The 17,322-nt window shown below is 44.6% G+C and overlaps 1 protein-coding gene across 1 annotated transcript in view; it reads right to left on the bottom strand.

Annotated features, from left to right (window-relative positions):
• LOC139416194 (actin-binding LIM protein 2-like) overlaps positions 1–16,493 on the bottom strand; it is a 110,544-nt gene extending 94,051 nt beyond the window's left edge. Inside the window, exon 1 of the mRNA XM_071164576.1 lies at positions 16,248–16,493. Within this exon, the coding sequence (XP_071020677.1) occupies positions 16,248–16,257 (10 nt within the window). The 5' untranslated portion in view covers positions 16,258–16,493. The remainder of the gene's footprint in view (positions 1–16,247) is intronic.
• Between the last annotated feature and the right edge of the window lie 829 nt (positions 16,494–17,322).

Below are 17,322 nucleotides of genomic sequence, written 5' to 3'. Positions count from 1 at the left end.
ATTTACATACTTTTGTTGCTCTTTGTTAGAAGCACACTTTTTGTAAGTACAGCAGTAACCACAGTTTCATACTGTACTGTCTTTGTAGTAACTGTCATCTCCAAGTTTAGCTGGAATTTAACCTGAAAGGATTTGACGAATGTGATTAGTTGATGATATGACATTGCCCCACATCTCGTCTTGCGCTGCGCAGAATATCGGCTCTCAACAAGCTATTAACATCACCAGTATAGCATTCTTTTTTTTTTTTTTTTTTTTTTTTAAATTTTACCCCTTTTTCTCCCCAATTTCGTAGTATCCAATTGTTGTAGTAGCTACTATCTTGTCTCATCGCTACAACTCCCGTACGGGCTCGGGAGAGACGAAGGTTGAAAGTCATGCGTCCTCCGATACACAACCAACCAAGCCGCTGCTTCTTTAACACAGCGCACATCCAACCCGGAAGCCAGCCGCACCAATGCGCCGGAGGAAGCACCGTGCACCTGGCCACCTTGGCTAGCGTACACTGCGCCCAGCCCGCCACAGGAGTCGCTGGTGCGCGATGAGACAAGGACACCCCTACCGACCAAGCCCTCCCTAACCCGGGCGACGCTAGGCCAATTGTGCGTCGCCCCACGGACCTCCCGGTCGCGGCCGGTTACGACAGAGCCTGGGCGCGAACCCAGGACTCTGATGGCACAGCTGGCGCTGCAGTACAGCGCCCTTAACCACTGCGCCACCCGGGAGGCCCGGTATAGCATTCTTTTGATATAATATCTTGTCATAAGCGGAACGTGAATGCAAAAGAGACACTGAAATATGGGACAAATTAGTGTAAATTAGTGATGTTTTAATTTGTTGATAAAATGGACATGATTGATGGATTGGTTGGTTGCGGGACGCTGGACAAATGACCAAAACACGAGACTGTCCCGCACAATCCGGGACATGTGGTCACTTTAGCCAGCAGGTGGGAGAAAGTTGAATCCTGGGGGGGGATCAGTGACTACGTCTACGCCTCTATATCTAGCAGCAATGCACGTTGGGTATCCAAGTAGAGCTGCAGCATCTGGCCCAGCTTCATGAAGAAAAAACACCCGCTTAAACTGCTTTGCTAACTTAGATAAAGCAACAATGCCCTTTTACCGTTCATCACCAGCCCAGTGTGTGTAGTGCATGACTGAGGACATTTAAAGGTGAGCATGCTACTACTGCTAAACATAGAGCATAGCCTAACTGATAGCTCGTGTCTGTTATACAGCAGTGAGGCTAGCAGTTAAATGCATGCCTGACAGTAATAAACTCAACCAGCCACCCAACCACAGCCTAAATGTCACCACTCAGCATGTTTCACTATGGAAGACTCGTTTAAAGGAAAACTCCACTCCAAAACGATATTTTGGTATTGTCATGTCAGCAGTCAAGTTTTCAAGATATTGGACTTCCAAGAAACAAAGTGTCACCGGGCCACATCATCACATGGCATTTAGCATCATAATGATGATGTGGTTGGTGACACTGCTTCTTGGAAGTCCTATAACTTGAAAACTTGACTGCTGACATTGGACTAACAGTGGACTAATGGATTCCTCCGTTGGTATTTTAAGATCCCTATTAGCTGTTGAGAAAGCAGGGGCTACTCTTCCTGGGGTCCACACAAAACATGAAACATGACATAATAGAGAACATTAATAGACAAGAACAGCTTAAAGACAGAACTACACTGAACAAAAATATAAATGCAACATGTAGCAATTTCAAAGATTTTATTAAGTTTATGGCTGTTTATATGACGAAATCAGTCAATTGAAATAAATTCATTAGGCCCTAATCTATGGATTTCACATGACTGGGAATACAGATATGCATCTGTTGATCACAGATATCTTTTTAAAAAAATGGGCCTCACAATCTCATCACAGTATTTCTGTGCATTCAAATTTCCACCAATAAAATGCAATTGTGTTGGTTGTCCGTAGCTTATGCCTGCCCCATACCATAAGCCCACCGCCACCATGGGGCACTCTGTTCACAAGGTTGACATCAGCAAACCGCTCGCCCACACGACGCCATTCACGTGGTCTGCGGTTGTGAGGCCGCTTGGACGTACTGCCAAATTCCCGAAAATTACGTTGGAGCCAGCTTACGGTAGAGAAATGAGACAATCAATTGTCTGGCGACAGCTCTGGTGGACATTCCTGCAATCAGCATGCCAATTGCACACTCCCTCAAAACTTGAGACATCTGTGGCATTGTGTTGTGTGACAAAACTGCACATTTTAGATTGGCCTTTTATTCTCCCCAGCACAAGGTGCACCTGTGTAATGATCATGCTTCTTGATATGCCACACCTGTCAGGTGGATGGATTATCTTGGCAAAGGAGAAATGCTCACTAACAGGGGTGTAAACAAATTTCTGATATTTCTTTGAGAAATAAGCTTTTTGTGCGTATGGAACATTTTGGGGATATTTTATTTCAGCTCATGAAACATGGGACCAACACTTTAAATCACAACCCTGATACAGTCTGATGAGGAAAAACGGTGTCAGAAATAGAGCTTTTAGAGATATATTTTGAAAGGTATATAATTTAGATGAATCAAATTAATTAATGTTTAATAAATCTAAATATATATTATAAAGTATTTAATGTCTTTGGCAGTACACTCACACGATGATGTTGGATTGGCTGTATTTCCATAGTGGCAATGGTAACACTAATGATCTTTCACTGAAATCAACTAAACTCCAATGGACATCAATGGTACAACAAGAAAAAAGAAATGACATACAGCATATTCCATGCAAATAATATCACAAAGAAATCCATTGAAACTGCTAAAACCCCCTTTTACAAATGACAGGCCTCGCCCAGCCAATCAGCAGCAGATATTTGATGGATGGGGTCATCTAGAAGGCACATGCCATTCCGTCTATCCATTAAAGCCTCCACTAAGACAGTTGGCAGAGGAAATGTCACAGGGCCATGCCACATTGCAGGCTTAATTGCCGGTGTGTGTGAAAGCCCGGGCTCAGGCTTAACACCAGTGAGATCACTATTGATCTAGTCTCTACCAACCGCTGTAGTATCCTGACCAGCCCACTTCTATTCGCGTGTGTGTGTGTGTGTGTGTGTGTGTGTGTGTGTGTGTGTGTGTGTGTGTGTGTGTGTGTGTGTGTGTGTGTGTGTGTGTGCGTGCGTGCGTGCGTGTGTGTGTGTACCTGCCTACGCTCATGAATGCCCATGGGAGACACATAGTCCACGCACACGTGGACACAGGCAACACACACACTGTACACAACACACACGTGTAAACACTTCATCATCACTGACAAAGAGGCACACACAGTTCTACACTGATCCCCTGCAGCACATGCTTCTAAATGCATGACACTTGCACATTTGCACTCATGTACCATGACCGTAGACACATTTTCTCTCTCTATCTACTGGCTGGTGGAGGAAGCCTGAGCCAGTGAGCCTAAGTGGAAACACAACAACCACCAATCATCCCACACTTCAGAGTCCAGGCATATTATTGTATTGTCAAGTGTCTTTATATCAATGATCATCCTGTGTTATTTTTTACTGTGTGTACACTAGTCTAAATTGGTATTTCAAGGGTATTTTGAGTAAATCAGAGTAGCATTTAGAAGAAGAAAAAATGACTATGTCCTAGGGGCCTCTCAGGGGTGCACATTTTGGCTTTGCCCTATAGCACTACACAGCTGCTGATTTGAAGAATCAACTCATCATCAAGCTTTGATTATTTGAATCAGCTGTGTGGTGCTAGGTTAAAAAAAAACTCAAACGTGCACCACTGAGAGGCCCCAGGACTGAGTTTTGGAAACCCCGCTCTATGTAAACATTACTAGTTACTCTGGGCCTAGATTACTACTGTATAACAAAAGATGGGCCTGACTTTTCCCCTTGACTTTGACACTGCTGGGCCTACACAGCCCTGGCACACTGATCCATCCAGACACAGTCAGAGAGTGTGATTTGGCCACAGCCCCAGTTCACAGGGCCATGTTAGGAGGATAGGGACTCTCTAGTGACTCCAGTAGCTCCAGATTGATTCTGCAACATGGCTGCCGATGACGCAGCCCTCGTTCCAACACGATGAGTTCATACTGTCCCTGACTAACTGCTTGACTGACGTACACTAGGCTAGCATAGCATATTGTAATGAACTGATAAAGAGTCCAATAACCAACTTGGGTCTATTGTGGGGAAAATGTCATAGGATCAAAGAGGATAGAAGCCATTGACCCCTGTACAGACTGCCTAGAGCCTTAGCTTGGTAAAGGGGATATTGATCAGCTTGCCTCTCCCTCGACCAATGGCGGAAACAGATTGAATTATCCTAGCGATTCACAGGCCGTTCATCCCAGTTGGTCATTGATAATCACTCCCTGAGGACGGCGAGGCTAGCTAGCGGTCAACGCTAACTGTAAATGATCCTAAAGCATCGCCATCCGTTACAGAAGAAACTGATGTCTGCTAACCACGAGATCTCTGAAAGCCGGCAAACACAGTCAGTAAAGAGCTACTCAGCTGTTTCAATGGGTTCCTGTGTGGCTCAGGTGGTAGTGCCTGTCGCTTGCAATGCCAGAGTTGTCGGATAAAAACATCTTATCTCCAAAACAACAACAAAAAATCTGGAAATTACAAATAAACTACCATATTTTCCAATTAACGGACATACAATTACTCAATTTCAGAAGCTATTTTAAATACATTTTCTTAGTCCTAGAGTCATAAAATGTTGAGAGTACATTGATGGGAATGTACTGCTTTCTATACGTGTTAAAAGTAAATAAACAAAAATTGAAAAGGGACAAAAAGTTATGTTATGAGGTTTTCCTCTGACAGCGACGAGATACTACAGTGAAAGCTTCCCTCAACATATGATATCAACCAACGTCTATAATTAAATTACCACAGAGCAATCTGTCCCGCAGCAGATCCAGCACATCATCACGAGCAGCCAGCCCAGTAGAATGACCGAACCCATTGTGGAAGCCAGCCGTGACCACGTAGTTTGAACACTTTCCCATTTCCCACCCATTCCAATTCAAACCGTTCCATTAACAGCCGTCTCTAACATTCACCCATCATTCCACTAACATACAGGTCCCATGAAAATGAATTGGGCAGAGAAGACAGATAGTTTGACCTGTCCAAGACGGAATATGTCACTTTGTTATTTTCTGTCCCCAGTACACCTCTCGGGGTGAGTTTACAAGACAGTGTTGATGAGAACAGAGGACCACTACATATTCCTGCCTCATTTCACAGACAAACTCCAACCCTCTTCTCGTCAGCTGTGCAAACAGGAGAGCCCTTACTGTGCCCAGTATTGGTCTACCACATTAAAGCTGTTTGCCTGTGTTGCTTGTGTCATGCCTCTGCTCTGTCTCAGTAGTGAGAGGCAGCTCGGACAGCTTCTACGTTCTTGATTTCATCAAATCGATTATGATTTGGATCCCATAGGCCAGGGATGGGTAACTTTGATGGGGGTGGGGGCCACAAAAAAATCTAGAGTCATCATGAGGGGTCGCAGTGGCTCGGGGGTCTGCGTACCTACCAGATGAGACTGGTGGGAGGAGCTATGAAAGGCTGGAATGAGTTTTAGAGTTCATTTCTTGCAATTCTACACATTATGCCATTGGTGGAGAGAAATGTTAGCAATCCTTAATATGATTTCTGAGTGAGAGTGACTAACAAAATCAAATCGGGGCCCCCCGGTCGGTAATTTCGACCATAACTGGTACAAGTTTAGATAGCTGGCCGCTAGACTAACTGACCAATCGGAAAAATGTTAGTTGACATGGGCTAATCGAATGACTGTCAGTGACCAGCCTAACGTATAAGGCGTTTCTTTCTTTCTTGTCCTGACGAGAGAGAGAAAAATAAACTGTCGGGGGAGGTTATCTTCTGCACTGTTCGACTCATCCAGTAAATGTGGAGTTAAGATGGAGTGTTGCCTTCTTAAAGCATGTAACCACAGCCCAATATAGCAGCTTGAGTATGGGTGAGTGGGTGTGTCGAAAGCCGTGGGTATATGGAAAGCGAATGAGCTAATTGGGCAGATGTGTTGCCACTCAAAACAGTTTTGCGTGGCTGATTGGGCTGCACGATGAGTCAATAAGCCGGTGACCAGTGCAACGGTGTTGTATCGACGTGCCTGTGCACGTGCTTCCTACAGGGTATCACGGTCGTGTCACAGACAGTAACCAACATGGCCATTTTTTTCTCTCACCATGATTTTATTTCAAGTAGGATAGCAACAAACACAATAAATAACTAATATTGATAACCATTTAGATGTTGGGTTGTGCTGTGGGGGAGTTCTTCGTGGGCTATACTCAGCCTTGTCTCAGGATGGTAGGTTGGTGGTTGGAGATATCCCTCTAGTGGTGTGGGGGCTGTGCTTTGGCAAAGTGGGTGGGGTTATATCCTGCCTGTTTGGCCCTGTCCCGGGGTATCTTCGGACGGGGCCACAGTGTCCCCCGACCCCTCCTGTCTCAGCCTCCAGTATTTATGCTGCAGTAGTTTATGTGTCGGGGGGCTAGGGTCCGTCTGTTATTTCTGGAATATTTCTCCTGTCTTCTCTTTCTTTCTTTTTTTCTTTCTCTCTTGGAGGAACTGAGCCTTAGGACCATGCCTCAGGACTATGACATGACGTTGGCCTGGGGGTAGGTTTATGACAGTCATAGATACCTCCCCCCCCCCCCCCCCCCCCCCCCTTTTTCCTCTCTCTCTACCCTACTGATGTTACATTTGCAAACCCCTTGGTTAACATAGAGATTCTGGGAACATCAGAAGGTGGGGGGAAATGAACTATATTCTGGTAATCCGACCAATTGAACATATGCGGTGGTACTTAATGAATATGATGTCAGTTCGGTTGTCATCTGAGACATTCTCCTCAATGATAAGATGACATAAACTCTACAGTGGAAAGTCTACACATCAGAGTTATCGGATTCGCATGGAATTGTTGTTCAATTTAAATGTTTGAAAATAAATTATTCGTGATGGGATGAAATGTGATTTTAGCTTCTAAAATGTGAGATTTGGGTTTAGGGCTCTGCTCAATCGTTCGCCCCTGTGAAGGGACATGGGTTATAAAACTTTTCAAACACGCCCTCCTCTCCCTTCCTATATAAAGCCTTGACGACAATATAACCTCCTGTTCCGAGGATGTGAGGACGACTAAGAAAACATACATGTCAGAATGGTTCAGATAATAACTACAGTTGCGAATGGTATGAACTTTGAACTATTATTCACTACAGAAGTGATACCTCCTAGCCGTTGAGTTAGCAACAGCAGCTGCAAACGAGGGTTAGGAAGGAACAGACAGAGTATCCCGTCTATCACACAACGACATTACTACAACGTAGACATTCTTCAAAGGACAAAGGACTCGGTTTGGCAACACGACCTTCCATCTACCACCAACCTACTGAAGCGCAGCTCAGAGTAAATATTTATTGCATTTTCCTTTTCCAAATGGGCGGTAATTTAGAATGCATAAGATACTGTATTTATGATAGCACAGCTTCTATAAATAACAGCTCTATAAATATTATTTTGTGGTGCCCCGACTCTCTAGTTAATTACATTTACATGATTAGCTCAATCAGGTAATATTAATTACAGAGAAATTATTTTATAGAATAGCATGTCATATCACTTAATCCGGCATAGCCAAAGACACGACAACTACCTGGCCTAATGATTCCTTGCTGTCACCAGTCCACCTGGTCATGCTGCTGCTCCAGTTTCAACTGTTCTGCCTGCGACTATGGAACCCTGACCTGTTCACCAGACGTGCAACCTGTCCCAGACCTGCTGTTTTCAACTCTCTAGAGACAGCAGGAGTGGTAGAGTTACTCTCAATGATCGGTTATGAAAAGCCAACTGACATTTACTCCTGAGGTGCTGACCTGTTGCACCCTCTACAACCACTGTGATTATTATTATTTGACCATGCTGGTCATTTATGAACATTTGAACATCTTGGCCATGTTCTGTTATAATCTCCACCCCGGCACAGCCAGAAGAGGACTGGCCACCGCTCATAGCCTGGTTCCTCTCTAGGTTTCTTCCTAGGTTCTGGCCTTTCTAGGGAGTTTTTCCTAGTCACTGTGTTTCTACACCTGCATTGCTTTCTGTTTGGGGTTTTATCCTGGGTTTCTGTACAGCACTTTGTGACATCAGCTGATGTAAGAAGGGCTTTATAAATACATTTGATTGATTGATTGAGATGTCACCTTGATACATACAAAAATACAATCTACTGCTCAATGGGGAGGGCATGAACGGCAACAAGACAAGGACACATGGGAAGTAGCTACCTAGTAGCCAATATCAGGGTGACAGTCACAGTAAGCACATGTATACAATTCATGAAGCAAAAACACACCCATCAAAAACTAAAACAATTCTCAATTTTAACTGAAAATGTACAGTTATTTGTATAAAACTAACAATGAAATACGACTCAGGCTCATCCTCTGGCTTAAAAACAGAAGTTCAAACTCTTGCGGTAGGCTATCTCAATGTATGGTAGTTGCGTGTAAAGAAAGAGGATGCGTGGCTCTTGACCTTCCCCTCTCCCAAGTCCATATGGGAGTTGCAGCGATGAGGCAAGACAGTAACTACTACTAATTGGATACCATGAAAAAGGGGGTCAAATCAAATAATATTAAAAACCTGTCTAACCTATAGCAGAGCGCTTTCGACACACCCACTCCTTTCCACACGCCCATTACTTTCCTTTCGACATACCCACTCACTTGCCCATACTCCGGTCATTATATTGGGATGCACCTACCGCCTTCCCTCTTAAGGTCCAAAAGCAGATGTCGCGTCGCAGGCTCTCTTTCCATTTCCCCTGAAAACCGAATGTATCCGGTTATGACCTTCTGAGTGTGGTCAGAGAAACTGCTGATGCACAACCACATTTAGAAATTGCTATTGTGTGTGTTTTTTCGCGTTATTTGTAACTTATTTTGTACATAATGTTTCTGCCACCGTCTCTTATGACCGAAAAGAGCTTCTGGATATCAGGACAGCGATTACTCACATCTCACTGGACAAAGATTTTTTTGTTAATGAGTCGGACACGAAGGATGTACTTTAGACACCCGATAAGGTCCAAATTCCCATCATTTCCACAAGAAAGAGACAGAGATATCAGGGACGTAGGTCGGGGTGCCTTGTAAGGATCCGAGTGGGTAATCTGCCTCTACCATCAGTCCTATTAGCCAATGTACAATCATTGAATAACAAAATAGACGAGCTACGATCTCAAATATCCTACCAAATGGACATTAAAAACGGTAATATCTTGTGTTTCACAGAGTCGTGGCTGAACGACAACACGGATAACATACAGCTGGCAGGGTTTACACTGCATCGGCAAGATAGAACAGCTGCCTCCGGTAAGACAAGGGGTGGCTGCCTATGTATATTTGTAAACAACAGCTGGTGCACGAAATCTAATAATAAGGAAGACTCAAGGTTTTGCTCGCCTGAGGTAGCCTAGTGGTTAGAGCGGTGGGCCAGTAACTGAAAGGTTGATAGATCGAATCCCCGAGCTGACATGGTAAAATCTGTCATTCTGAACAAGGCAGTTAACCTTCTGTTCCTAGGTGGTCATTGTAAATAAGAATTTGTTCTTAACTGACTTTTCTAGTTAAATAAAGGTACAAAAATGATAACCTGTCGACCACACAATTTACCAAGAGCGTTCTGTAGCTGTCTATTTACCACCACAAACTAATGTTGGCACTAAGACCGCACTCAGTGAGCTGCATAAGGCCATAAACAAACAGGAAAACGCTCATACAGAGGCGGCGCTCCTAGTGGCTGCAAGGAAATTTAAATCTGTTTTACGTCATTTCTACCAGCATGTTTAATTTGCAACCAGAGGGAAAAAACTCTTTACTCCACACAAAGAGACACATACAAAGCCCTCCCTCGCCCTCTATTTGGCAAATCAGACCATAATTCTATCTTCCAGATTCCTGCTTACAAGCAAAAACTAAAGCAGGAAGCACCAGTGACTCAGTCAATAAAGAAGTGGTCAGCTGACGCAGATGCTAAACTACAGGACTGTTTTGCTAGCACAGACTGGAATATGTTCCAGTATTCTTCTCATGGCATTGAGGAATACACCACATTTATTTATTTTTTATTTGACCTTTATTTAAACTGTTAGGCCAGTTGAGAACAAGTTCTCATTTACAACTGCGACCTGGCCAAGATAAAGCAAAGCAGTGCGATTAAAAACAACACAGAGTTACATATGGGATAAACAAACGTACAGTCAATAACACAATAGAAAAATATATGTACAGTGTGTGCAAATGTAGTAAGATTAGGGAGGTAAGGCAATAAATAGGCCATAGAGGCTAAATAATTACAATTTAGCATTAACACTGGAGTGATAGATGTGCAGAAGATGATGTGCAAGTAGAGATACTGGGGTGCAAAAGAGGAAACATTAAAAATAACAATATGGGGATGAGGTAGTTGGGTGTGATATTTACAGATGGGCTGTGTACAGGTACAGAGATCGGTAAGCTGCTCTGACAGCTTTCAATCTTTGGGGATCTCAGATGATACGAAAGAGAGGTTGAACAGGCTAGTAATAGAGGTTGCAACAATTTCGGCTGATAATTTTAGAAAGAGAGAGTCCAGACTGTCCAGCCCAGCTGATTTGTAGGGATCCAGATTTTGCACATCAGCTGTCTGGATTTGGGTGAAGGAGAAGCGGGGGGTGGGAGGTTTGAGCAAGTTTCTGCGGGGGATGCAGAGCTGTTGGCCGGGGTAGGGGTAGCCAGGTGGAAAGCATGGCCAGCCGTAGAAAATGCTTATTGAAATTATCGAAGATTTATTGCCGGTGACAGTGTTTCCTAGCATCAGTGCAGTGGGCAGCTGGGAGGAGGTGCTCTTATTCTCCATGGACTTTACAGTGTCCCAAAACTTTTGGTAATTAGTGCTACAGGATGCAAATTTCTGTTTGAAAAAGATACCACTTTTAAAGAGCAAATCAAATCAAATTTTATTTGTCACATACACATGGTTAGCAGATGTTAATGCGAGTGTAGCGAAATGTTTGTGCTTCTAGTTCCGACAATGCAGTAATAACCAACAAGTAATCTAGCTAACAATTCCAAAACTACTACCTTATAGACAGACACAAGTGTAAGGGGATAAATAATAGGTACATAAAGATATATAAATGAGTGATGGTACAGAGCGGCATAGGCAAGATACAGTAGATGGTATTGAGTGCAGTATATACATATGAGATGAGTATGTAAACAAAGTGGCATAGTTAAAGTGGCTAGTGATACATGTATTACATAAAGATGCAGTAGATGATATAGAGTACAGTATATACATATACATATGAGACGAATAATGTAGGGTATGTAAACATTATATTAGGTAGCATTGTTTAAAGTGGCTAGTGATATATTTTACATCATTTCCCATCAATTCCCATTATTAAAGTGGCTGGAGTTGAGTCAGTGTGTTGGCAGCAGCCACTCAATGTTAGTGGTGGCTGTTTAACAGTCTGATGGCCTTGAGATAGAAGCTGTTTTTCAGTCTCTCGGTCCCAGCTTTGATGCACCTGTACTGACCTCGCCTTCTGGATGATATTAAAAGTAGAAGCTCGAATTGTTTGAGCACAGACCTGGATAGTATGAAAGAAATCTGCAGGCTAACTCCGCCCCCAGTGACATCAGCCAGTGGCTTCATCAATAATTGAAATAAGTGTATCGATGATGTCATCCCCATAGTGACCGTACCTACATACCCCAACCAGAAGCCATGGATTAAAGGCAACATCCGCACTGAGCTAAAGAGTGGAGCTGCCGTTTTCAAGGAGAGGGACTCTAACCCGGACATTCATAAGAAATACCGCTATGCCCTCCGATGAACCATCAAACAGGCAAAGCATCAATACAGGACTAAGAATGAATCGTACTACACTGGCCTCAACGCTCGTCTTATGTGGCAGGGCTTGCAAACTATTACAGACTACAAAAGGAAGCACAGCCGAGAGCTGCCCAGTGAAACGAGCCTACCAGACAAGCTAAATTACTTCTATGCTCGCTTCAAGGCAAGCAACACTGAAGCATGCATGAGAGCATCAGCTGTTCCGGACGACTGTGTGATCATGCTCTCTGTATCTGATGTGAGTAAGACCTTTAAACAGGTCAATATTCACAAGGCCGCAGAGCCATACGGATTACCAGGACATGTACCCGACCACCTGGCAAGTGTCTTCACTGACATTTTCAACCTGTCTGTAATGCCAACATGTTTCAAGCAGACCACCATAGTCCCTGTGCCCAAGAACACTAAGGTAACCTGCCTAAACCACTACAGACCCGTAGCACTCATATCTGTAGCCATGAAGTGCTTTGAAAGGCTGATCATGGCTCACATCAGCACTATTATCCCAGAAACCCTAGATCCACTCCAAATTGCATACCGCCCCAACAGATCCACAGATAATGCAATCTCTATTACATTCCACACTGCCCTTTCCCACCTGGACAAAAGGAAAACCTACGTGAGAATGTTATTCATTGACTACAGCTCAGCGTTCAACACCATAGTGCCCTCAAAGCTCATCACTAAGCTAAGGACCATGGGACTAAACACCTCCCTTTTCAACTGAATCCTGGACTATCTGATGGGCCGCCCCAGGTGGTAAGGGTAGGTAACAACACATCTGCCACGCTGAACTTCAACACGGGGGACCCGTGCTCAGTCCCCTCCTGTACTCCCTGTTCACCCATGACAGCATGGCCAGGCATGACTCCAATAACATCATTAAGTTTGGCGACGACAGTGGTAGGCCTGATCACTGACAACGATGAGACAGCCAATAGGGAGGAGGTCAGAGACAAGGCCGTGTGGTGCCAGGGTAACAACCTCTCCCTCAACGTGATCAAGGCAAAGGAGATGATTGTGGACTACAGGAAAAGGAAGACCGAGCATGCCCCTATTATCATCGATGGGTCTGTATTGGAGCAGATTGAGAGCTTCAAGTTCTTTGGTGTCCACATCACCAACAAACTATCCAAACAGACCAAGATATTAGTGAAGAGGGCATGACAAACGCCTATTCTCCATCAGGAGTCTGAAAATATTTGTCATGTGTCCTCAGATCCTCAAAAACTTATACACCTGCACAATCAAGAGCATCCTGACTGGTGCATCACTGCCTGATATGGCAACAACTGCTCGGCCTCCAACTGCAAGGCACTACAGAGGGCAGTGCGCATGGCCCAGTACATCACTGGGGCCAAGCTTCCTGACATCCAGAACGTCTATACCAGGCGGTGTCAGTGGAAGGACCTAATAATTGTCAAAGACTACAGCCACCCTAGTCATAGACTGTTCTTTCTGCTACCACACGGCAAGCTGTACAGGAGCTCCAAGTCTAAGTCCAAAAGGCTTCTTAACAGCTTCTACCCCCAAGCCATAAGACTCCTGAACACCTAGGTGTTAGTGGAAGGACCTAATAATTGTCAAAGACTCCAGCCACCCTAGTCATAGACTGTTCTTTCTGCTACCGCACAGCAAGCGATACAGGAGCTCCAAGTCTAAGTCCAAAAGGCTTCTTAACAGCTTCTACCCCCAAGCCATAAGACTCCTGAACAGCTAATCAAATGGCTACCCAAACTATTTGCAATGCCACCCCCCCTTTTTACGCTGCTTCTGCTCTCTGCTTATCATCTAAACATAGTCACTTTAACTCTACCTACCTGTACATATACATACTACCTCGATTATCTCGACTAACCTTGCTACTGTTATTTTACTGCTGCTCTTTAATTATTTGTTATTTTTATTTCATTTTTTACTTTTCTCTTTTTACTTAACACTTATTTTTCTTAAAACTGCATTGTTGGTTAAGGGCTTGTAAGTAAACATTTCACTGTAAGGTCCGCCTACACCTGCTGTATTTGGCGCATGTGTCACAGTCATTATAAGGACCGGACCAAGGTGCAGCGTGGTATGCGTACATTCTTATTTATGAATGTACGCTGAACAAACTAATAAAATAACAAAATGAAACGTGAAGCTATACAAATGAGTGCTGACAGGCAACTGCACATAGACAAGATCCCACACCAGAAAGTTGGAAACAGGGCCTCCCCCCAAAGGTGCAGGCTGCCGGCCGCAAACCAGAAACTATAGGGGAGGTTCCGGATGGGCATCTACCCTCGGTGCCGGCTCCGGTTCTGGACGCAGTCCCCCCTGCTTACGCTGATCCCTCCGCTTTTGTGGCACCGGACCGTGGATCATCGCCGGAGACCCGAGATTGGGGACCGTCGCTGGAGGTTCCGGAATGTGGACTGTCGCTGGAGGTTCCGGACTGTGGACCGTCGGTGGAGGTTCCGGACTGTGGATCGTCGTTGGAGTCTCCGGACTGTGGACCGTCGTTGGAGGTTCCAGACTTGAAACTGTCGCCGGAAGCTCTGGACTGGGAACTGTTGCCGGAAGCTCTGGACTGGGAACTGTCGCAGGAAGCTCTGGACTGGGAACTGTCGCAGGAAGCTCTGGACTGGGAACTGTCGCAGGAAGCTCTGGACTGGGAACTGTCGCAGGAAGCTCTGGACTGGGAACTGTCGCAGGAAGCTCTGGACTGGGAACTGTCGCCGGAAGCTCTGGACTGGGAACTGTCGCCGGAACCTCTGGACTGTGGAGGCGCACTGGAGGCCTAATGCGTGGGACTGGTACTGGTGGTACCGGGCTAATGACACACACCTCAGGGCGAGTGCGGGGAGGAAGCACAGGACGTACTGGACTGTGGAGGCGCACTGGAGGTCTGATGCGTGGTGCCGGCACTGGTGGTACCGGGCTGGGGACACGCACCTCAGGGCGAGTGCGAGGAGCAGGAACAGGACATACTGGACTGTGGAGGTACACTGGAGGCCTGGTGCGTGGGACCGGTACAGGTGGCACCGGGCTGATGACACGCACCTCAGGGCGAGTGCGAGGAGAAGGCACAGGACTAACTGAACTGTGGAGACGCACTGGAGGTCTGATGCGTGGGACCGGTACAGGTGGCACCGGCTGATGACACGCACTTCTGTCACGTTCGTTATAAGGATTGGAACAAGGCGCAGCATGGAATGTGTACATTCTTATTTATTAAAAGAATGTACGCTGAACAAACTAACAAAATAACAAAACGAAACGTGAATCTATACAAACGAGTGCTGACAGGCAACTGCACATAGACAAGATCTCACACCAGAAAGTGGGAAACAGGGCTGCCTAAATATGATCCCCAATCAGAGACAACGATAAACAGCTGTCTCTGATTGGGAACCATATCAGGCCAACATAGACATACAAAAACCCCTAGACATACAACAACCCTAGACATACAAAACCCAAGACATACAACACTAGAGTACCCACCCTAGTCACACCCTGACCTAATCAAAATACATAGAAAACAGAGATATCTAAGGTCAGGGCGTGACAGCATGTGACAAATAAAAATGTATTTGATTTGATGTTGTATTCGACTATTCTAGGCAACTTAGTTCGTAACATTTTCTTCATAAAAATAATGTCATTTATTTTGCGGGGGGAAGAGTATCCACGGGCCTACAAAAGGGGGGCACCATAGGGGGTGAACTGAATGCGGTAAGAAAACACAGTAAGTCTTCTTGACGTGATGGTGTTCATAACAATGATGTTCTTTATTCAACTGTTCAGCTACTGTACTGTGCTTTTTGTCATGCCCATAATCATTCAAATGTGGTAATGTAACATTACACAGGATGGACACATAGCAGACTTGAAACACTGATGTCCTCACGTGAGACCAGCGTATCAGCCTGTAGCTCCAGACAATGTAGCTATGATGACCCTGTCGATGTGGGGAGACTGCATTGCAACATAACGCCAAGGCAATGATGCCTGGAAGTAGACGCCTAAGTGGGCGTTTCTACACCACATACTGTAAGCCATAAAAATTGTATTTCACAGTGGGAGAGCTATAGCTGTGTAAACATTGTCAACGGATATTATATGACTATCATTATGCATGTCTTGATTCAGTAACTGCTTTGCTGTGTAATAGCTGATAGTGCCATAGGATGATGACAATGGCAGCATTCAAACGGGTAATTGTCATAGAATTGCTATCATCAAAGCATGACTCTTATAAACTACAGTCTGGTATAGGCTAGAATAAGGCTTTACCTGTGCTCATGGTAATCGCAGGATGTTTCTTCACAATCCGATGTACAGTGGCTATTGCCTCATTCAACTACACACCTCTGGTCAGGAGTGTAGACTGCACATCGATGATGCCTCCCTGCAGAAGATGCTGAATAAGTCGACTCCCCTATGTCCCTTCAGAGATGTATCCTGTAGTACAATGTCGAAGCTATGAAATGTTCTGCCGCTGTCTATTAGCGCTGATACTGGCATATGGCAATATCGTATTATGCGACACAGTAATTGTTTTACTCCCTTTCCGACAGCACGGGTTGGGTGTGGGCGTACGGTCGCGCTTGACGCTTGCGTCGCTGCTTCAGCAGGAGCATCACTCGAACCAGGCGATCAATAGCGCCTCAACAGCTCCACTGGGCTCCCCACGAACAAGGGCGTCTGGGAAATTGCGTTTATACCAATAGAAACCAGATTTCAAGTGACTTCGATTTCCGAGTGGTACCACCGCGACGCAGTGTAAACAAAACGTGTTGGAATGCACTGTGCGATAGAGTAGAGGCACTGCAACAACGGCGGTGTATATTCTTCCCGAAGTGGATCTTTTATCAGTCGTAGAAAAAGGGAGACAAAACGGTCATTTATCAGCCAATGTTTTGGACACAATGCTGTAGCCTGGAGTGATGTCTAGTTCTTCAGAGAAAAGTACATTCTCCTAATATTATTGTTGGCCTTTCTTAGGCCTATCTATAGGCATATTATGTTAGGCCTATTATATTAGCATATAGACATTTTACAAAGGCCTACATCACTTTTCATTTCCAACATTCAAGTAATTGAAATGCACAAAATCCATGACTGATAATCAATACAATTATTCATTGAGTTATTATACACAATAATTGGAATTCATTATAACCTCATAAACAACCATTTTTCATTTGAAATCTATCAGAAATCAATACATTTTAAAACACTGTGTATAGAGTACAATACTGAACAGTACAGTAGGCCTGCAGTAGCCTAAAGTGTTATTCAAAGTCTAAGGATTTTTACTTTCCTATGCTTCTTGTATGGCCTGATGGGCAAAGAGCAGGCTTTACTG

Source organism: Oncorhynchus clarkii, chromosome 9 (assembly GCF_045791955.1).
Source record: "Oncorhynchus clarkii lewisi isolate Uvic-CL-2024 chromosome 9, UVic_Ocla_1.0, whole genome shotgun sequence".
Classification (NCBI taxonomy): domain Eukaryota; kingdom Metazoa; phylum Chordata; class Actinopteri; order Salmoniformes; family Salmonidae; genus Oncorhynchus; species Oncorhynchus clarkii.
This window is presented reverse-complemented; position numbering and strand designations above follow the sequence as displayed.